The sequence below is a fragment of the Penaeus japonicus genome, unplaced genomic scaffold (genome assembly GCF_977035675.1).
Source record: "Penaeus japonicus unplaced genomic scaffold, GWHDUDI00000001_assembly GWHDUDI00000013, whole genome shotgun sequence".
Lineage (NCBI taxonomy): Eukaryota > Metazoa > Arthropoda > Malacostraca > Decapoda > Penaeidae > Penaeus > Penaeus japonicus.
Genome location: NW_028234415.1, coordinates 37751146 through 37773645, shown reverse-complemented (window position 1 = coordinate 37773645; position 22500 = coordinate 37751146). Strand labels below are relative to the sequence as shown.

Below are 22500 nucleotides of genomic sequence, written 5' to 3'. Positions count from 1 at the left end.
AGCAGCCATGAAATTCACATCCATTACCTCGTTTGTTTTGTTGACTTATATGTGGGGCGACATGAAGGCACTCCAAGAACCCTGCAGTCCGTCTGCATTCGTTTATGCATTGTACTGTAATCAGTTTGGAAGTTTTATGCCGCAGATGAAGTTTGCTTAATTTAACTTCACACCGCAACTTCAAAACCATGCTTAACCTTTTTTTCTGTAGAACGTCTTATCTAAGGAATATAAGACATTTGTTGTAATATAATATTGGTTTATATCATATTGAACATTTCATAGAAGGAGCTTGATTTATTAAGAGCTATTTTCCTTTATCCATTTATGCTTGGCCACAAACTCAGAACCGGATTTGATTAATATCCAGTATCAAGTGAATACAAAAATATGCCAATTGTAGCTTATTCAAGACTTTTCATTTCCATTTTTTGATTGACAACTGCAGTATCAATGGTAATAAATAAATAGCCTTGACAGGATTACAGAAACACAAATATTAAATTTCTTTGTGATATTTATTGGTTTTTGAAATAATTTAAATTGGTCACTGGACTTTTTAATAAACTTTCTGACCAAAGAAGCTTCTAGAGAACTGAGGATCACAGCCTAAAAGTTTATTTAGACCTATTTACAAACGCCTCAGACACACTTCGTATCTTGTATGCAACACTTAACAAGTACACTTACATTTAAACACTTTTTCACATTTTCAAACTGTACATCAAAAATAGATTTGCCACATATTTTACATAATATTAATAAAAAGTGAAAATAGAATTCCGCTAACTTCTTGAGCAAACATACAATAGATTGAATTCTGCTGAGAAACTGAAAACAGTGCAGAACCAAGTAAGCTTTTTTAAATCTAGACCAAATGCTTTACAGATTTTCTTTTAAAATCCTATACCAAGAGTGCCATAGCAGCGGCAGGCTAATCCGCATTAGGCGCCTTCTTATATTATGAGAATCTGTTTGACACCTTATTCAATGAAGTGTGACAGGCAAGTAAGAATCAAATAGCTGCTTTGTATAAAAGAAAGGGGGGGATGGTTTAGCTCAGATGATTCTGCAAGGCTTTGCAAATTCATGGTGAAAGATGTCAATTTGTAAATCAAAGAAAAAGGGACAAAAGCAACAGACTTCCTTCATATTAACGTGCCACATTAAAACAGAGAAAGAGTAGAGTGAGACAGAGAAATCCACTTGTCGATAGCTGGCTAAGAATGAGTGTTGCAGTAGAGAAGGTTCCTGAGGACTGTGCTCACGAGCCCAGGAGACAGGCATCACAAGATTAAGGTAGGAATTGGTAATAGTGAAAACTGTCTTCTTAGATCTTCCACACTAGACATAGACAAGATGTGACTGGCAGGTGTGTATGTGCATGTGAATGAAAACAAGGAGGCAGAGCATCACTTATGAGGGGGAGTATTTATGAGGAAGATGGAACAGATGATGAACAAGATGACTGATAAATAAATAAATCAGGGTGACTCCATGCTTAGATCTGTACATACAATAACAATGGGCTGCACACAGCCACCCTGAATGCAGTGTATACACACGAACAACATTTTGGTGCACACACAGCTATATCAGAGCTTTGGGTCTAGCTGTGTGTCAATCACCAATCATAATGGTGGTTGTGGCAGCATTTTAAGTACATACCCACCAAAATGAACAGTAAAAAAAGAATTATTCTACAATCATTATTGTATTTACAACTATACAGCTCGTCTAAACACCATAGGCGGCATATGGGCACCATTGGGCCCAAGGCTGGTTAGGCCACACAAAAAATTGTGTCTGCACAACTTACACAACACTCATACATCACTCATGTGGAGGCAAGTCAAGATATGACTTTAATTGGGGTGTCCTTAGGAGAGTCTCACAGAAACAGTAGCATGGACTGCCTATAGAGGCCACTTCACCATAACCCAGATTTTCTACCATTTCATACCATACTACTGTTCAGTGTCTAGTGCTGTCGGGCCAAATTTTTTTTCGTCCTTTCCAGCGTGCTTAGTCTTACATAGTGGTTACAGGTATATTGAGATGTTGCAAGCTGTGCACATCAAACAATCAGAACACGACAGTGAGGCAAGCTTATCATTTTCAAAGTCTAACACCAACATCAAACCAGTCTATCCCCAAATATCTTCTCAAAATCTACCATTTTTTACTAGTTTAATGGTGCCACTTGACCACTATTTCCCCATTATTATTCCTGTTACCTTGTTCATTAAAACTGGTTAATCACAGTGTTCCACATCATTTACCATTACGAGAGAGAGAGAGCAATGTCTTAACTTGTTAATTGTTCATATTTCAGTGTATCAGCCATTAAATCAAATAAATTAGCTTTCTTTTTACATACATCACAAATACATGCCATTATTTGCAATAAAGGAGTTGTGCAAATCTAATAGAAGCTACAATTTTCTGCTAATTACAAAGTAAATAATATTACATTTAATCTTGAATAACAGCTTTCAAGGTAACTCATACTATAGAAAATCAATCTAGATTTAAATCAACTTTTCCTTACATTGTTAATTTCTGATTACCTAATACAGTATAAATCATATCATTATGACTGTCTTTTCAGTTTCACTCGTAACACTTCACAAAAATATAGATTCTGCAGCAGTCTTCTTTATAAATGGTCATTTCATCGCTGCACGAAACTCATAAATACAAATACTTTGTCTTTTTATCTTAGATTCTTCATTGAAATCAGAATTAAAATGGTCTGATGCAAACAGAAAAAAATATTCATGTAGCACAACTTTCAGTTTTGTCTTATAAATGTTTCTAGGTTTTCATTTCCAATTAGAATCTATTTCTAGGTCTCTTTTCAAAATATAAAAATGCACTTCCAAAACATCATAAAACACAGTGGCTGTACATTTCCCATTAAAAAATATCAATTGCCAGGTTATTTTTCAGGTATCACAATCCTTTTTCAATACTCAGAGGAGACTCAGCATGTAGCAATAACCACCAGAAGATAGGAGATCTCTGCAACTCGGTGCAACAAATCTGGTGATATTCTAGCCAAGTTTTCATTTGCAAAATCACAAGGTGGGAATATGTGAACCACGAATGCAGGCTGGAAAGGAAAAAAAATCAAAGTCAATTACAGAACAAATCACTTTCTCAAATCTATGTTTAATATTGCAAATGTTAAGTTCTTTAATTAGAGCATAACTTGAATATATTTCAAGTGTGATGTAATTTAATAATGTGCAGCAATAGCAACTTAATTCTTTTTTTTTTCTTGGTAGATAATGGTAATTCAGAAACAATTTCTTTTCTTTCATTTCTTAAAACAACAATCTCTTGATAATCTTATTTTCCAATATCAACATGAGTTCAGAAAACAAACAAATATCTAAACTTTAATTTCTCTTTCACTCTGGATAACAGTATTCTATTATTAGTATTTTCATTTCCTGAATAATAAAATTTATATTATACCTGACATCAGAAACAAACACTGAATATATTCACAAACCTGATGAGTGCCAGGAGCAGTAACATTGACAATCCCAGCAGCCTGTTTCACAACGAGATAGTTGATAATGCCATTACGTAGACTATTGTGCTGTTGAATAATATCGTAGGAGTCTCGGCCATGAGGAAGAGCTAGTAGCATGCAGTGTTCCGCTTCCATCTGTTAAATGCAAAATAAAAACGAAATTAGTATACATTTCAATAGGAGGAATTACAAGGTTTATTTTTGTAATTCTACTTTACTAAAATTGTTACAGATATATGTGCAAGATTTTACTTGAATTTATTTTGCAGCCTTAATGTAATATTATTGTTTTATGCTGTGTAACAAGCTTTTCATTGTCTTTCATACCAAAATGCTCCACTTCCAAGTAACCATTAATCCGCCCTTACCTGAATTTTCCTTGCAACTCCTTCAAGCTGTGTCTGTTCTAATCTCATTCTCTGGCCAATGCGCATAACAGAAGTAGTTCCATCTGGATGAATGGGCAAGGCACCACGTGCAACATCACTGCTACCCGAGACATAGATCATCTGTACAGCTGCATGCTCTTGCTTCAGCCCCAGAAGTCCAGTCCAAGTTACATTTGTACCCTGAAAAATGTACATATTAATAATTTGATACCAAATTTCAATCTTTTTATGATAACAAGAGAAGTCTTTATATAATATCTTGACCAAAAAACCTCCTTTTAAGCTGCCCTCATTAACATTGTTTCCTATTTATGTAGAGGGGGACTTATATCTACTATGGCATGTTCTCTGCTTTCCCAAGAAAGAATATAGATGATAATGTGAAACCTTATGGTACCTAAAGCAAACGAGGGGCCAATTTTATATATCATGGAAATGTATAGTATTTGAAAAACATATAATATGACACATTCACTTCTTAACAAATTCTCCAATAAATTTATAAATTGCCTAAACAACAGCATCTCACCAAGTTGATAACAGATACAAAGAATGTGAAAGTTTCAACTTCAATATTACCAGTAAAACAATGAAATATAATATATGAATGTATATAACAAGTAGTAATCCTACTGAAAGCCCAGAGAAACATCTTTCCTAGTAATTAGAACCAGGACACTAGGCCTACAAGGTTTTAGTTTCACTTAATGTCATTTCCATTACAGGGTTCTAATGCAGATGTTACTCCTGGCTTAACTATATGTTTCATTTATCTTAATGGCTTACCTGAATAAGCATTTGTAACTGAGGTGGAACTTGTGAAGCATACTGCGGAGTTGATATTTGTACCATCGGTTGGTGGTGGACTTCTGCCGGCCCCATGGTTGGGTATACAAGAGTAGTTCCCGAGGGTGACGAAATTCGGCTTCTGGCTTCATGTTCACCAGTTCCTGGTGCACCAGGAGTCCCAGCACGACCAGGATAATTGTAATACCGATCGTATAGGCGGCTGTATACCATTGCGACCTGCATTGTCCAGAAGTGCTTCACATTAGCTTTCACATCAAAATTAGGAATTTAAAAAATCCTATGAAATTAAACATTATGACAAAACTTAGGTTAAAACAGGTATTACAGGGCCATGGGACCTGAGAATGAGCAAATGTGTAAAACCCCAATATTGAGGCCTCTGCATTACCTGAGGAGAGTCTGTAGAGCGGTCGTGATGTGGGGAAGCCAAAACATGAGGTGATGACTGGCCCCTTGGAGCCAATGCTGCTGGGGCTCCACTTGGTCTTGAAGGGAAATCAGCTGGTCCAGGGGTCCCTGAAGTGGAGTGTGATTCAAGCTTCTCTGGCTCTCCCTTTTCCACCTTCATGTCCAGTGGCATCTGTGTTATCATTTTCTCACCTCCTAGAAAAAAATATAACAGTAATACCATTAATACTCTGATATTACAATTCCATAAATACATATTTTCCAAATAAAATGATTGACTGAGACAGACAAAAAAAAGAAAGAAAGAAAAAAACTTACCAAACATACGTGGATCCACAGGACTGTAATACTGCGAGGTATAAACATGTGGTGGCAAGTATTGAGGCGGTACACCCCGCATCATCTCGCCCTGTAAAGAGAAATTATATACATTATGATCGGCAACAAAAAATTATTTTCTAATACTCTCTGTCCCTCCTTACAATCATTATGGTGTGTGTGTGAGTGTGAGTGAGTGTGAGTGAGTGAGAGTGTGTGAGTGAGTGAGAGTGTGAGAGTGAGTGAGAGTGTGAGTGAGTGAGTGAGTGTGTGCGCACATGCGTGCATGTGTGTGCGCGTGTGTGTACATGCGTGCGTGTAACTATATATTAATTCATGTTACATTTTATGAACAATATACATATTTTTTTTCTTTATCCATATGAAAATAAATACACTTATGCATCTATATAACCACATCAGCAATCATATTTAGCACCTACAATGTCTTGATATTTAAAATAACAGCTGTAGAGCAAGGATCGAAGCTAAATGTGCATGAGGCAAGCAAGGATACTGACCTGCAGCATGTGCTGGTGGGCAGGAGGGGGAGTGTGGGCAGAGGGTGGGGTGGAGAGTGGGGGGGAGGTAAGATAACGATCCCCACCACCACCACTAACACTAGCAGCAGCAGCAGCAGCAGCAGTGGGAGCACCACCACCACCACCACCACCACCACTAGCATTGTGCTGTGATGGGTGATGGGGATGGTGGAGGGCTACTGGCTGCTGGTGAAACTCTCCTACATCTCCTGAATGGTAGTAATGAGCCAGCCCGCCTTTAGGGGCAGTTGCAGCAGAGGAGGCAGGCATGGGGGCACTTGTATTGTGACTGTGGGCAGCAGCAGCAGCAGCATGCTGAAAACACCACAACCGCGTTAGTCGGCAAAAAGCACCACGCCAACATCATGCACACATCTTGTTTTTTACTTCTAAAGCTCTATAAATCTCATGCTTTGGTTACATCTACATAAGGACTAACAGCAGAAAAAGCACCATCCAAACCATGCAAAACCATATTTTTTGTTAATTTCTAAGATGCAAACTAAAAAGATTTTGGGGAGGGGAACTGCATATGTTTTGAAGTAATTTTATGTATTTAGCATTAAGAGAAACCAAAAAATAAAAATGACAAATAATGACATTCTGCTGTGCCAAGCTAATGCAAACTAAAGCTTGTAAATGTGCATATAACCCATGGTTATGGCCATTTGTTAAAAACTGACAAGTGAAAGATTTCTGCTAAAATAAAGCTACTTCATATGGGATTATGAGAACCTTATCTTCTTCTTAAAAGAAAATAACTGGACATGATATGAAATGCAACTAAAATAGGAAGCAAAACTACAATTAAATGAAGAAAGGAAAACATACACGATAAAGACAAACTGAAGCAGATTTAACACATAAAAATGGTCTGGAAACCAATGTACTTAAAAGAAGGACTTTTACTTTGTGAAACAAATTTAATCATAATAAAAAGAGGTTTGTATGACTTCTAAATCACTAAACTTCAGAGTGATTTTAGTAGTTACTGACTTCTCATAAACAGGTAAATGTCCAAAATTCATCAAAAGTACATTGACACTTCCTAAGAAACACAGAAAATACTGGCATCAATGTACTTACCACATCATATCCTGGCATGGAAGAATGGTGAGAAGCAGCATGGGAGGGCTCTGGCTCATGAGGCCGTCCAGCAGGGGACGGAGTTGATGGAGATGAACCAGGCAACCGTGTAACATCAACACGTGGAGGCTCTAAGAAGCGAGAACTTGGATACCTTGGATGGATGTTAACTCCTCTATATTCACCATGAACTGCACGTTGATCCTCCATGTATATCCGATGGTGTCCAGCAGGTTCATCAATACTTGCTGTTGGAACTACCCGGCTGTGTGTGGCATCATAAGCCACAGCACTGATGCTTCTTCCCTCTATTACATGATCAGCTGGTTGTGGTTGGCTAGAGGTAGTACTTGTTTTGGGAACCACAGCAGAACGTTGCAGTGTTTGTCCTGCAGCAACTGGGGCTTTTGGAGGATAATAAGCTGGTGCTGGAACCGAGATGCTTGACTTTCGCACATGATTTCCAATAGGTATTGCACCAGGTGATGAAACTCCAGCCATTGCCTTTACTTGCCCAGGCTAAAATAAATAATAACAATAATGAGTAACTATTTCTATACTAATGCTAACTGAAAATATAAACTTTTGTGGGAAACAGATTGAAAAGTTTTTCTATTGTAGATATAATTTCAAATAAAAAACTTTTAAACTTTACCTTGGGTGGCGGTTGTTGTTGAGGAGGTTGAGCTTGTAAATGCTGTGGCTGGGGTGGTTGCTGCACTGGTTGTTGCAGTGGAAGGTGTGGCAACTGCTTCTGTTGCTGAATAGGTGCTTGTTGTTGTATCTGCTGCTGTGGTTGCACTACTTTGGGTTTGGGGTTGTAAGCTGGTGTAGTTACTGGAGGCCTTGGAGCACTTCCTATGTTGACAATTGCTGGCATTGTAGTGCTTATTGGTGGTCCCTGGGATGGTGTTATAGTAGGACACTTTGTGGAAATAACAGTTGGTACAGCTCCTCCCAGTGCAGGGGGAACAATGGACCCCTGAGTAGGTACCTGGAGTGGAGCACGAGGCCGAGTAACTAACTCAACACTAACGTCTCCTGGATGACTGCCAGGTGCCACAGGAGTCCCAATGTTACCACTACTTACAACAGTCATTGTAACACCTGGACGACTTCCAATGCTAGCATGAGCTGCTGGGATTGTTGATGCAAGAAGATGTGCATTGGTATTCACAACACTCACACTGGTGCTATTACTTGAACAAATTACAGACGTTGATATCTGTGGTTTAGGATGGTGATCAACACTTATTGTAGGCAGAGCATGGACAGCTGGTGGTATGCCACTATCTCCCGTGTCTGTAACATATTGACCTTCTTCACAAACTTTTACTCGCGTAACAACTCCAGTTACTGGGTCAACTAATTCTGCTTCTGACTTGCATTCCTCTACAGTAGGTGGTATTACTGCTGCTGTGCTAGGTACTGGGACAGCACTTGACATGGTGGTAACAACCCCAGTAACAATTGAAGTTACTGGTTGCGGAGCACCCAAGAGACCTTTCTCAATTTCATTTTGAGGGTCAAACCCACGGTTATGGCCACGTGGACTTTTCCTCACTGAAGGGTCATCCTCCGGCTCCCCTTCTCGTGCCTTTGAACGGCTACGACCTCGCGATGGTGTTGCAGGAGTTAGGGGGATGGGAGCTGGTGCTATTGGCAAAGTATTTACTGTTGTTAATGGTGGTGGTATTGATGCAGGGCTTTCTAATACAATTATAGGCTGACTACTATTATTGCTGTTACTTCCTTCCTCATTTATGTCTACTGTGAGCGTTTCATCTTCTGTTGCTTTCACACGCAATCTCTTTGATTTTCTGGTTAGTGGTATCACTGTTACTGCAGAACGATTTTCATCACTATCCACTGGTCGAACATCATCCTGCTCAGCTTTGGCTGGACTCCTTCCAGCTGCTGGTCTAGTTGCATCCTTCTTAACCTTAGCTTTGGTGAGACCCAAATTGATATCCTCATCTTCTGATTCATGAAAGTCATAAACATCTGATGCTGTTGGTACTGGCATGGGACGGCTGTCTTCCACCTGTGCAGCTCGTCCCCCACGGCCACGACGTCGGCGACCACTTGTTTCCTCATGATCTACCATATCAGGATGCCTTCGAGCACGTTTCATCCGATTGCTACGTCTAGGTTCAGGTAATGTACTGTCTGTAGTTGTTCCATTTGATGCCAAATCAACCACAACTGTATCTTGCTGACTCTCGCTTGTACGTGCCTGGCGGCCTCGACCTCGTCCCTTGCCTCGTGTTGCACCACTAGAGCGTGTTGCTGGTGTGGCATTGCCAGAGCCATCTTCCTCTTGCACATCCGTTGTTCGTCTTCCACCTCTCCTGCCACGCCCTCTTCCTCTACCACGGATAGCAGCAGTGTTACGCTCTTGTACTTTAGAACTATCCTCAGCAGTTTCATCTAAACAAGGCTTTTGATCAAGGCCTTGCTCTTCAGCTTGATTTTGAATCTCTGAACAAACTTGCTCCAATTTAGCCAAATCATCCTGTGGTTGCTGAGGTGTAGATGCAGAATCCTTAGTGGAGGATGACTGTGAAAGAAGGACTGGCTGCTGTGGCAAAGAGGCTTCTTCTTTATCTGGTTGAGAAGCATTCTCTATGTCAGGTTGTGTAGCAGTTTCACTGACAATGGTCTGAAGATTTGCTAAAACATGTTCAACTGCCACTGGATTATTCTTCCCAGTTTCAACTTTGACCGCTTCAGCTGTTGCTATTCTATCAACTGTGGAAATAACTTCTGATCTCTGTTTGTGCTTGTGTGAAAGATCACCAACTGTCAAAGTAGGTTCAATTTTAACATTCAGATTCTTAATATCAGGCTTGCATTCTGTATCAATGCTATTTTCTGATAGTACAGTAGATTTTAGGGATGAAGAATCATTATGCATTATGGACAAAGCCTTCCATGTTCCAGAGGAATTTTCCTCCTTTATAGTTTTATTTATATCCAGCTTTGTATCTATGATTTCTATTGGTTCTGTTGCAGTTCTTGGTTCAGCGGCAGGAATAGGAACAGAAGTAGGGACTGGTCCTGATATTGGTACAGGTACAAAAGTAGGTGCAGGAGGAGTACTGGTTTTTGTGTTAGAAGTACTTGGTTGGGATGAGCTAACTGTCTGGGGACTAAGTAATAAACTTGATTTGGATGCAGGTGTGATGACAGATGATACTGTAGCTGACAATGCTGTAGAGAACATGGTGGTTGTTGTTGTAGTTGACAGAACACTTGGTGGGCTACAAGTTGTTGGAGTAGTCACTGGACAATTGGAATCAGTGGAGGATAATGATGTAGTTGCTAAAGATAGTGAAGCATCTGAATAAGTGGGTGCTGATGTTGCAATTGAAACAGACTCTGAAAGAGATGTTTTAATCAGAGTTGATGATTCTGATACTGGTAAGGAGGGTATAGTGGGAATTGGTGCCACATCAAATGCACTTGTTGTTGGCACTGTTTTAGCAGACATCAGCGTTTTCATTGGTGCTGGTGCTGAAGTCGGCAATGATGAAGCTGTGGAGCCAGCAGATGGACTCGAGTACAGTGACGTACTGGACAAAGCTGTTGAAGTGGGTACTGATGTTGATCCCATAGATGAAGGTGGAGCTGAATCTGATGTTGCAGTGGAGACCGATACTGGAGATTGTTCTGGTACAAAAGGAGGTTCCTGAGGAACTCTGGATCTTGTTTTAGCTATGCGGACAGATGGGACCAATGGAACTGATGGAGCTGCAGACATTGGTTTTGATGAAGTTTCTAGACTGGGGATTGTTTCTGAAGGAGCCTTTACAGGAGTTGGTGCCATTATGTTTGTAGGTACTGCAACTGTTGTCTTTACAGGAAGTGGACCAATTACTGCATTTGATGTTGTACTTGTGGGCACTGGAGGCAAAGCAGTAGCTGATATTAAAGCTGAAGTAGAAATTGGTCCAACTGGCTTTTGTGATGTCTGAGTGAATACAGCTGAGGAAACAGGGTTTGTTGCTGTAGTAGGAATGGTAGGCGAGATTTTAGAAGACACTACTGTTGATGTACTACAGGTACTTGAAGCAGAGCTTAGGGAAGCAACAGTAGAAGGTACAGTTATGGTTGTGGACACTATTGTACATGCTGGTTTAGGTTTAGAATCAGTTGTAGCAACTGTTGACGGGCTAGATATCGTAGAAGTTCTTGATGTCAACGGATGTATAGGATCTGAGGACACTGGAGAATGCAATGTTGTTGGTGCAGACACAGATGAAGGAATAGTAGCTGTGGTAGAGGTTGATGCCATAGCTGAGACACTTGGTGCAGTACTTGGTACATTTGAAGGGTGAAGTACTGAGGTTGTTGGAATGGTGCTTGCTGGAGTAATCACATCAGGTTGGACTGTATCAGATGTATGCACATCCAATTTGTCTGTTTCCGTTTTAGGCTGTACATTCACAGGACTCTTTGGTCTCTTTGACTTGGACTGAACAGTTCCTGATTTTGGTGAAGTTGTAGGAGGACTTACTGACACATCTGAAGCTTTTTGAAGGGTTTCAGCCATTTCACTAGTGGAATCAAGACGCTCTTTGAGTGTTGCTGAGGATTTCATGGGTTCAGTTGTTTTGGGACTATCTTCAACTACCACTTGAGGCTGTGTTGATTCAGTTACTGTCTCATGAGGTACAAGACCTTTTCCTTCATCAAACATGAACTTAACCTTTTCATCACTGGCCTGTGTGGAATTTTGATCTTCTTCCTTTCTCTCTTGCATTTCTTTTTCTTCCTGTTTGAATGCAGACTCTTTGTGATCTCCATCAGTTATCAACTTCGTAGATGCTTCATGTGGTTTGTTGGTCTTCTCCACTGAGTCTGTCCATGCAGGATCATGGACTGATGGACACGATTCTTTCTGTTCGGGAGGAGCAGGTGGACCTTCAATATCATCCACCGGGTCTGGCTGATCTTCATCAATTTGTAGTTCTGGTTCAGACTGCATTGATGCTGGACTATCAGGGGGTGCTTGAGGAAATCTTGACTCAACATTATCTGTTTCCTCCTCCTCTTCTTCCTCTTGTGTTGATACTGGTGGAGCTTCACTTTCACCAGAAACTTTTGTTGAAGCTGTAGGCGTAGCATGGGGAGTCTGCGGGGGCCATGCATCTTCTCTCTCTCCTGGCATCTCACACTGTAACATCTGTGCTGCTTTTTGTGCTTCCTCAAATGCATCTTCAGCAGCCACAGAAGCATCAGGAGGCATCAGTGTTTCCTCATCAGTGGGTTGTACACTGGCATCTTCGCTGTAGTCGTCATAACAAGCAAGGAGTCCAGCAACAGCATTCAAAGTTTCCTCCTGAGAAATAACTGCTCTTGAAGCTTTAGCACTGCCATTACCATTATTTCCAGCAGTAACATCTACAGAATTTTCTGGAGCACTAAGATTGGAGGCTTCTGTAATATCTTCAAATATAGGTTCATGTCCTGCAGGAGATGATGAAGGGACATGAGATGCAAGACTCTGCACAGCAGATTCTGCTGCATCCGGAGGAAGGGTTGATAGAGGATGAGGGCTTCTGCTGTCCTTAATTTCTAATAAATCTTTACTGTCACGTGACCCAACAGAATCTTGTGAATCACATGACAGGGTTCTTGTGGATGGACTTTTCATAGAGATAGCCTCAGCTGGACTATGTGGTACATGAGTAGAGTTACAGACTGTCCCAGCTGGTGGTGCTACAACTCTTGGGCTGTGTGGCAAGTTGGTAGTCTGTGCTGGCCGAGGTAATTTTTCCTTGGGGCTTAGCATACTTGATGATGATACACTGTGAGGACTTTGTGGAGATGCCGTGTCAATCAACAACATGGATGAATTTTCAATGTTATGCCTATCACTTTGCTGATCTCCAGCATATTGTTCCTCACTTGTATGCCGATGATGACGTTTTCCACGACTGCCCTCTTTCTCTCTGTGCTTCTTCTTCTTTTTCTTATCCTTTCTGGCATCCCTTTCACCTGCATCTTCATCAGTAAATCGGAACACATCTACTGGAGCACTGGCTTCTGAATCATGAGATTCATTTTCCTCTTTAATCACTTCTGCAATTGGGAGGAGTTCAGACTGAGCCACTTCTTCTGCAGAGCTGCTACTATTTGCACTACTATTGGTGCTCAGAGTATTGCTGGTACTTGCACTGCTACTGCTACTGCCCTTGCCAGAATCTGAAACAGGTCTAACCATTTCTGGAGGAGGAAGAGAGTCACGCTTAGATCGATCTTTCTTTACACTTCTTCTTTCCTCATTTCTGTACTCTGATTTCAATTTGGTTTCACCCTTGTTTTCAGTTTTCTGCTCTATCCATGAACTGTCCTGCTGAATTGATTTAGTGGAGACATGCCCAGGTCTTGCAAGATTTGAAACAGGTGACAGCTGAGTATCATCAGAATCAGTGTCATATACTTCACACACAGATAGTCTGGTTGGTGCTGGAGATAGTGATGGAGGAGCAGTGGAGGCACCTGAAGAAGCAGATCCTTTTCGTCTGGCTGTAGCTGAAGCAGGTCGTGGTCTTGGTGTAGGGGGAGTTGGGTCAGAGTCATCTGATATGAGACCAAAGATGGCTTCCATTCTTTCATCCTTTTTTGAGGGGACCTTCTCCCTGACTATGCCAGTGTCACCTGTGCGTTTTCGTTCTCGCTGTGGTTGTGTCACAGGTTTTTCTGGCCTTACTTCAACAGGATCAGCCTTTGCTTTTGGTCTGACTGGTCTAGAATCTTCTGAGGGTACTGCACCATCACTGTCTTCTGATGTGCTTATGAGTTCCTTGCTGACACATGGCTTGATCTTTTCTCTGTTTCTACCAACCTTACGTTCTTTGTCACGAGCTTTTACCCTGGCTGATGGCTTTGGTGGTTTTGCATGAGATGGGACATCTGAAACTTCACTGTCTGATTCAATCTCCCTTAATGGCTTGTTAGGCATTCTAGGTGTCACTTCGCCTTCTGTATCAGAATCTGTGTAAATATGGTCACCACGACTTCTGATTGTGTCAGAAGTTTCTGCATTGTCAGATATTCTATTTGGTCTTCCTGATGGAAATCTGGGCATATTGACAACAACTTCTTCATCTGTAGTGACATCTGATACTATTATATTCTTAACCTTATGTTTCTGTTCCTTTTTGCTACTAAGCACTGATGCCGTCTTTTTCTTATCCTGACGAAGACAAAGATCATCATCTGTTTCATCAGTAGACAACTGTGTTGGCCGTCTCTTACGAAATGGATCATCATCTGAACTTGTGTGCTGATTATGAACACGTTTCTGGCCACGCACACTCTCTTCCTCCTCTTCCTCAGAGTCTGATATGTCTGAATGCATTGGATGAACTGCTTTCTTCTCCTTCCTTGCACGCTGATGTTGTCGGTATTTCTGCATCTGCATCTGCTTAATTTCTTGCTGTCTCCGGTCTTCCTCTTGTTTCTGCTGGACTTTAAGTCGCCTTGCTTTGACCTTGTCATACATATCAAACATGCCATCATCAGCAGGAATGTCAAATATTGAATGCTTTTTGGGAACAACCTCTTCTCCCTCTTCCACCTCACCACCTGAACCAGTCAGACTGTCTGCAGTATCACTCTCAGGGTCAAATATGGATTTGGGTTTTCCACTATGCTTGTTTTTCACACCAGAAGTGACCCCCGGCCTTATTTGTTGTTGGGGAGGTTTACTACTTGTACTATTTCGTCTGGACATATTTTCTCCTTTATGCCTTGTTACTTCATCTTCTGAGGTTGCAATGTCACTAATTTGCATATCTGGTTCAACAGAATCTGTACGAGCTTTGATCTTCGCCGGTTGAGATGGAACAGTTTTGTTGCGGCTTGACATCACCTTTAATTTAGTTTCTCCATCACTCTTGTCACTTTTGCCCGAGTCATGCTTTCTTCTCCTGGCATCACGTGACCTCCTCTCATCAATCTCTCCTCTTGGCTCTGACTTGTCCAATCGATGAACGGATTCATCCATTTGTGGCAAAACATCATGATTAGTTACTGCTGTGTCATCACTACTAGAATAGTGTGCAGATATAAGTTTGTTTGATTCTGTAACTTCCTCCTCATCAGTATCCAGAGGCCGAGACTTTCGAGACTTGTGCTTGATGTCAACAGTCTCTGAAGTGTCATAAGTTCTGTGGTGGTGTCTGCCTGAGGTTTCATGTCTTGAATCTTTTCTTTTGTCCATGTGACGATGTTCACTGTTGTGCCGCCCATCACGCTTGTTATCAACTCTCTCATTTGTATCCCTGTGATTAATGCGTCCACTGCGTTCTTTCTCCCGCTCTCGCGAACGGTCATTCAGTCTCACTTTGTCTCTGTCTTTCTCCCTCTCTCGATCTTTTTCCCTCTCTTTCTCCAACACCTTTTCTCTGTCTTTTTCTGCTGATTTTTCCTTCTCTTTCTCAAGCACTTTTTCTTTTTCTAACAACTTCTCTCTCTCCTTCTCTAATGCCTTTTCTCTCTCCTTTTCTAGATTTCTTTCTCTCTCCTTTTCTTGGGCCTTTTCCCTTTCTTTCTCCATCATCTTTTCTCTCTCCTTTTCCAAGATCTTTTCTCTTTCTCTCTCTCTTTCTAAGGCCTTTTCTCTCTCTCTTTCTAGGGCCTTCTCCCGATCTCTTTCCAGGGCTTTCTCCCGCTCTCTTTCTAATGCCTTTTCTCTCTCCCTTTCCATAGCCTTTTCTCTTTCCCTTTCTGCTGCTTTCTCTCTTTCTCTTTCTCTCTCCTTCTCTCTTTCCTTTTCCAATGCTTTTTCTCTTTCTTTCTCAAGAGCTCTTTCTCTCTCCTTCTCTAAGGCTCTCTCTTTCTCTTTTTCCAAAGCCTTTTCTCTTTCTTTTTCCAGTGCTCTCTCTCTTTCTTTTTCTGCCATCTTTTCTTTCTCTTTTTCTAATGCTTTTTCCCTCTCCTTTTCTTGAGCCTTTTCTCTTTCCTTCTCAGAGATTCTCTCTCTTTCCTTTTCCATGGTCTTTTCTCTTTCTCTCTCAACAGTTTTCTCTCTCTCCCTTTCCACATTCTTGTCTTTGTCTTTCTCTGTCATCTTTTCTTTTTCACGTTCTTTCTCTTTGTCTCTCTCTTTATCTTTGGTTCTCTCTCTATCCACTTCCTTATCATGCCTGGAGAAAGTGGAACTTTTCTGACGCTCTTTGTCTTTCGATTTTTCCTTTCTTTCTTTATGTTTCTGGTCCCTTGCTTCAACTCTCTTATCTTCACCATGTCTTCGCTTTTCACCTTCATTCTTGATCCTTTCCTCACGGATATTTTCCTTCCTTTCTTCCTTCTTATCTTCTTTTCTCTCTTCCTTCTTTTCATCATATTTTTCTTCTTTCTTCTCTTCACGTTTCTCTTCCTTCTTTTCCTCCTTCTTCTCATCCCTTCTCTCTTCTTTTCTCTCATCTGTTCTCCTATCGTTGACCTTTTCTGTACTTCTCGTCTCAACCTTGACATCGTGAAACTTTTCACGTGGTATTTTCTCTGGAGGTCTTTCTTCGTATTTCTCTTTCCGCCTGTCCTTCTTCTCTTCCTTCTTGTGACTCTCCTCTTTTCTCTCTTCGGATCTATTTTCATGGGTCTTTCTCTTTTGCTTGTTTTCTGTTCCATCAAATGTGCGGTTGTTCAGCTTCTCATCATGCCCTTCCCTCACTTCTTCCCTTCTGCCACTTCTGTTCCTCTTTTCCCTTTCACTCTTTTTGCCATCCCTTGCGTCCCGAGAATCTCTTCTATCTTTGGTGATTTTCTCACGCAAGATTTTCTCGTCCTCACCTTCATATTTGACACGTTTAGCATCAGGCTCAACACCTTTGCAGTCTACCTTATTTCGAGTTTCTGCATCAACACTGCTATGTCTTCGTTTGTGGTTATTAGTTACCTCCTTATTCACTGGCTCACCCTTCAATCCCTCCACCTTCACATTTTCAACCTTGATAGGTTCTAGCTTTATAGTCTCTGATTTTATAGGTTCTAACTTCACTGTTTCAGCCTTCACTGTCTCTACCTTTACAGACTCTGTTTTAAAGTTAGGTACCTGTGCTTTAACCTGATCTGTTGCAAGCGAATCAATAGCGTCCATATTATCACTATCTTCCCTAGTACAATCTTTGGCTTTAGCTTCATCTAATCTGGGTTCTCCACTCTTAATTCTCTGTATAATAGGATCCACAGCCTCTTCCACACAAGGCTCTTCCTTTACTAACAGTGGGAGTGCATGACTGCCACTCCTCTCAGGTACATTGTAAGGAGCAGAATCTCCTGAAAGTGACCGTGAAACAGCACTGGGCACCGGTTGTAAGAGGCTGGTAGTTGTTGTTAATACAGACTTGCTGCAGGAGACTGTCTGTGTGACTGACACTACACCTGTAACGCGAGTATCAGCAACAACAGTAACTACTCCACTTGAACTGCCATCCCCTAACTCTTCACCTTCATTGCCTGTGCTGACTGGTAACTCTAAACGCACTGTGCGTGGTGGTACAGAGGTACGTCTAAGAGGAGTGGCAGCTGAGGTAGTACTTGTGGTGGTGGCAATGGAAGAGGTGGTGGTGAGGGGCGGTGCAGGACTTACAGGCGTAACTGGAGATAAGTGCGGTGGATGGGCAGGACTCACTCCAGGGCTGACACCGGGGCTAAAGCCAGGGCTTGAGGCAGGTGGTCTTACTGCCTGAGAAACCGCAGGTCTATGCAACGGTGACAATCCCTGAGATTTACTGACCTGCGGCACAGAAACACACACCCTAGGAACTTGAGAAGGACTTGAAGTAAGAGGTTGTTGAGATTGTTGACTGGAAAGTCTGACCCCCGGCAGGCTACTTATAGGTGTTGCAGAGGGCACTGCTGGTGGGGTGGTTGGCAGGCGAGGAACCTGCACACTCACAACAGGTGGGCTTGGTAACAGACTTCCAACCCGACTGGTGCGTGGGGTTGCAGTGAAGGGTTTGGGTTCATATTTATCACCAACATTTTCCAACCGCTTGCTGTCCTCATCAAAGACTGATCTCTTTGAGAGCAGGGACTTCACAATATCGGACGGCTGTGACCGCAACTCATCAAGATCAAGTATACGTGGCAATCTTGCATTTTTCCCACCACTACCACCTGAATTACTTCCACTGTCATTTACAGCTTCATTTACAGGTGCTGATAGATTATTCCCCACCACCCTTGAAGACCCAGACCATTTTTCATACTTCTCATCTAGAGCACGAATTCTCTGCTCAAGATCTATAGAAGGGCTACATGGAGAATGTGGAGATTCCTCCGAGTCTGAAGGACTGTCTCTTGGTCCTGGCGACATCGGAGTATCCAGAACAACACCACCCACTTCACGTACATCATTTCGAACTGCACTATTCCCTCCACTAAAGGGAGGTGAACGTAACATGTTTGCTCCTTTTGGCGATGTTGATGCTGCCCTTGGCGACAGATGAGCACGGACTTGTTGTGCAAACCTTGGCAATGGTAAAGACAGTGGTACACTTTGATACCGTTCTCGGTGATGGTGATGGTGATGATTGTGGTGATGGTGATGGTGATGCATGGTGTGACGTGGAGGTTCTGTGGAGTCATCCCTCTCATCACGAACAGGCGTGCCAGGAGGGCTGGCATCACTGTGGTCAGCAGCTGCATCACACGAGGAAGACACATGAACGGCATCACGGCGCCAGTGTATATCATCAGAGTCAGGCAAAGACGCTCTGCGGTAGCGTGGATCATGGAGCACTTCTTCAGCATGGCGAGGTGGTGGTGGTAATGGTTCTCCACTCCTCCTGAGCAACCTCCCATCCCTTCGTGCATCATGGGGCCTTCTGAAGTTTGGAACAGCATCACTGCTGTCTGCCATTCTTTTTACGCTAATAGATTTTTCATAGTTACTCTCACTATAACGCGCTTTCTTGTGAGGGCGCTCAGGGTCTGGAGGACGCTCATCCCCCGAAGAAGGTGGATCATCAGCACCTCTTCTGTGCATTAGTCTTGGGTCTTGTGGTCCACCACCTCCTCCACTACTGCTGCTTACTACATCTTCTCCGTCTTCTGTGTGTGAAGAACGGTGAATTCTGTGAGGCCCTGTGCGATGAGGTGATTCTGGGGGGGCTGGTGGTGGTCGCCTTACATCACTGACTCTTACAACAAGGTCTTTCAGGTCACTGGTACGTCGTCTGTAGTCACCAGGGGCAGGAAGGGATCGATCATCTAGGAGGGTTACTTCTCTGGATGGTGAAGCAGCAACTGGAGTCCCTGGTGATCTAGGAGGAGGAGCTAGACGAGATGACCCTGACCCAGACTTTGCTGGCCGCGGCGGTGGGGGAGGAGAGGCTGCACGAGAGCCAGGAGGAGACTGACTGTGAAAACTGTCATGATCACTGGTAGACCTTCGTGCTGTACGACGAACTCCAGTTTCATTCTCCTCATACTGAGTTCTTGCAGAAGGGCTTAAACTGCTCCTGTCTCTGGAGTGTGCCCGTTGTGATCCTGGTGAGCGATCATCACGTCGACGAGCAGGACTGAAACTATGACGTCGACAGCTACCTGCAGCAGTAGCATTACTTGCAGCTGTACCAACCCCATCTCCATACCGCTGACTCCCAGCATATTCACGGAGTTCCCGCTCATAAGAGTCTTCATATGAGGCTCCACTGCCTTGACTGTATTCATCATAACTTCGCCTGAAATATTATTTTTGTCAAATACTGTAACACATGAGACTATTCTCATAAACAATTTCTAAATACGAAAATGCATCATTCCACATAAGAACATTTTAAACAGTACAATAGATAAATTTAAACACTTACCCTGGTGCAAATTCATCATAATTATCATATCTCCCTCTACTTCTGTTTCCAGACGAGTTGTAGGTGGATGTGCGATTATTAGTCGCTGGCCTTGCTGGAAATGCAGCACTCTCTCTCCTGGCACGTTCATATCGGCTGTTATATCTGTTGGCTGTTCCCTCATACCGCCCAGGTTCTCTGCAGAGACAAGATCTCAATTACCAATACACCCATGATTTCAGCAGTAGAGAGTAATCCCCAATAGCTCCATGACTTCATGAAAAATGGATAATCATAAATTTGAATTTTCAGAACAAAATAAAGAAAAGTAAAGGAGGAAGTCGATCAAATAAACCAAATAAATCAAACTTACTTGTCCAGTTCTCTTCTTTCCCATGGTCTTTCAGCTGGTAGTGGGTGGCCTTGCTTAGAAAGGTGGTCAAAAAAAGCTACCTGGCATTCTCTTGATGCAAAGTCAATTTGAATTTTTCTGCCATTGAGTACTCTGCCACGCATTTCTATGACTGCATTTGATGCACACTTTTCCTGTTGTAAAAATAAATGTGTTAATTTGGGGCAATCTTAATCATTCTTCTTTCATGAGTTATATACATCATATAAAAAAATCCTAAAATCTATCATAAACAATCTCAAACTCAAGACAATAATGTGAATATGAATAAGCTTTACTATTTTGAACAAACATTAACAAACGCACAGAATTAATGCTTTAGTGAACATTATAACAATACTAGAATTAACAGTTGTATTGATGACTGATAAACAAAAACAATAACTAAGTGAAATGTACCAAAACTGTAGCCTTGTGATAATATTAACTATAGAAAAATATCTGTAGGGTACAATACAGCAAATACTCTAACTGTATTCTTCTAAATACATAAAAATCACACAATATATGTACTGCATAACACTATGAGTTTTATCACAAGAAAAATAAAATAAATAATCATACTTACAGCTTCATAAAATATTAATGCATGTCCTTTTTCTCTATCAATTATGGTATGTACCACAGGTCCAAAACGTGAGAACTGTTCATAGAGTTGTTGTTCAGAGAGACTTTCTGGTACACCATCAATCCAAACACACCGGGTAGGCATAGACTTCCCAAATCCCAATTTAATCCTGTTGGCCCCAAGATGTTCCCCATCCATTTGTCTCATTGCTCTCACCACTGACCTAATATCAGAATATTGGCAGAATGCAAAAGTTGACACACTCTGCTTTTTTATATCAATTTCCTGCAAAAAGAACAAAGTATAAGTCATTTTATAGTAACCCTTAGGTTTTAGCTATATATGGTCAACATTTTGCATATATCTAATTCATACTAAAAGAGGTGTCTAGTGGTATAAACAATGTTAAAATTAAATGATCAAGCCTGATGATCAAGACCATACAAATACAAATTCATATTTAGGATCTGCTCATCTCAAATACTTACAATGATATCACCAAATTGCTCAAAATGCTTCTTGAGATCTTCTATGGTTACATCTTTCTCTAGATTCCCAATGAACAAGGTGCGAGTGGCCCTTGGGTGATACTCATCAACTTCCACATCATATGCTCTACATTCACTCTCATCCAGTTCAACACCCTCGTGTGGTGCCACCTGAGGGAGAAATTAAGACAAGTGTAAGTTCTGTACATCTGACATTTTTTTTAGTGCAACAATTTATCTTTTATTTATAATAAAATCAGTAAAAAACAAACAAACTACAAACTGGTCTGAATAAAGGTGAAATACATATTGTTTAAGCTGTTAATACATAATATAGGACATATCCAAAATATCAAAATGAAAAATTTCTTTATCACTACCTCCCATCTCAATAATTTAGCAAAATTATAGTGCATATAAGGATATTGCCTTAGCAGTAAGTGGTATCTACTATGTCTTCTTTTTTTCTTTTTTTTCTTTCTTTTTGCACATTTGAAAAGCAGTAAAAGCAAGGAGCTCTTTAACATGCTTAAAGCAAAATTATGAAAATAATTTTTTTCCAGTTCTAAGAAATACATAGTAACTTAAAAGTCAGGTAGGCAAAAACTACTTTTAAAAAAGAAATGAACTAAAGAAACAAATAATCAAAGTCATCCAAAAAAATAGCATGACAAAGTGATTCTTGGTGCTTATAAAATTATCATAGCACAAGCTCAGTATCAATGATAAAAATAGCATCTAGCATCTGGGAAATACATGAATTAAGGATCAGGTGGTGTTTTTTTGTTTTTCGTTTAGCATGCAAATATATCTTTACATTTGTTTTACCACAAAACTAAGTACTATAGTACTTTTGAAAAGATATGTAGTTTTGAATTAAGGCTTACCTGAATCTTTACACCAAAAAAAAGCTTTTCACGTGAGGCATCAAGAGCTTTTTCGGCATCTTCTGGCTTCTTAAAGCAGACAACAGCAAAGCGGTCATTGCCAGAGCCCAGCAAGCGCACAGCCATTACCTTCCCATGTTTCTTGTAGTCATGGAATAACCCTTCCCGTAAAGAAGTTTCTGAAAAAATATCAATATGATCAATTCAAAGATTTTTCTTCTCTGCTAATACTCCTCACT

At 41.2% G+C, this 22500-nt stretch overlaps 1 protein-coding gene across 3 annotated transcripts in view; it reads right to left on the bottom strand.

Annotated features, from left to right (window-relative positions):
• Nucleotides 1–499: 499 nt before the first annotated feature.
• LOC122261826 (spen family transcriptional repressor split ends) overlaps nucleotides 500–22500 on the bottom strand; it is a 140884-nt gene continuing 118883 nt past the window's right edge. Inside the window, exons 4-17 of one of the 3 annotated variants that reach the window (XM_086543496.1) lie at nucleotides 22262–22440; nucleotides 21375–21545; nucleotides 20887–21171; nucleotides 20280–20452; nucleotides 19928–20104; nucleotides 7753–19798; nucleotides 7098–7616; nucleotides 5991–6326; nucleotides 5470–5560; nucleotides 5132–5346; nucleotides 4720–4959; nucleotides 3913–4113; nucleotides 3521–3679; nucleotides 500–3115 (exon numbers count right to left, since the gene is read on the bottom strand). In XM_086543496.1, coding sequence (XP_086399622.1) covers nucleotides 2987–3115; nucleotides 3521–3679; nucleotides 3913–4113; nucleotides 4720–4959; nucleotides 5132–5346; nucleotides 5470–5560; nucleotides 5991–6326; nucleotides 7098–7616; nucleotides 7753–19798; nucleotides 19928–20104; nucleotides 20280–20452; nucleotides 20887–21171; nucleotides 21375–21545; nucleotides 22262–22440 — 14921 coding nt within the window. In that variant the 3' untranslated portion in view covers nucleotides 500–2986. The remainder of the gene's footprint in view (nucleotides 3116–3520; nucleotides 3680–3912; nucleotides 4114–4719; nucleotides 4960–5131; nucleotides 5347–5469; nucleotides 5561–5990; nucleotides 6327–7097; nucleotides 7617–7752; nucleotides 19799–19927; nucleotides 20105–20279; nucleotides 20453–20886; nucleotides 21172–21374; nucleotides 21546–22261; nucleotides 22441–22500) is intronic. The other 2 variants (XM_086543497.1, XM_086543498.1) reach the window with 2 other exon arrangements.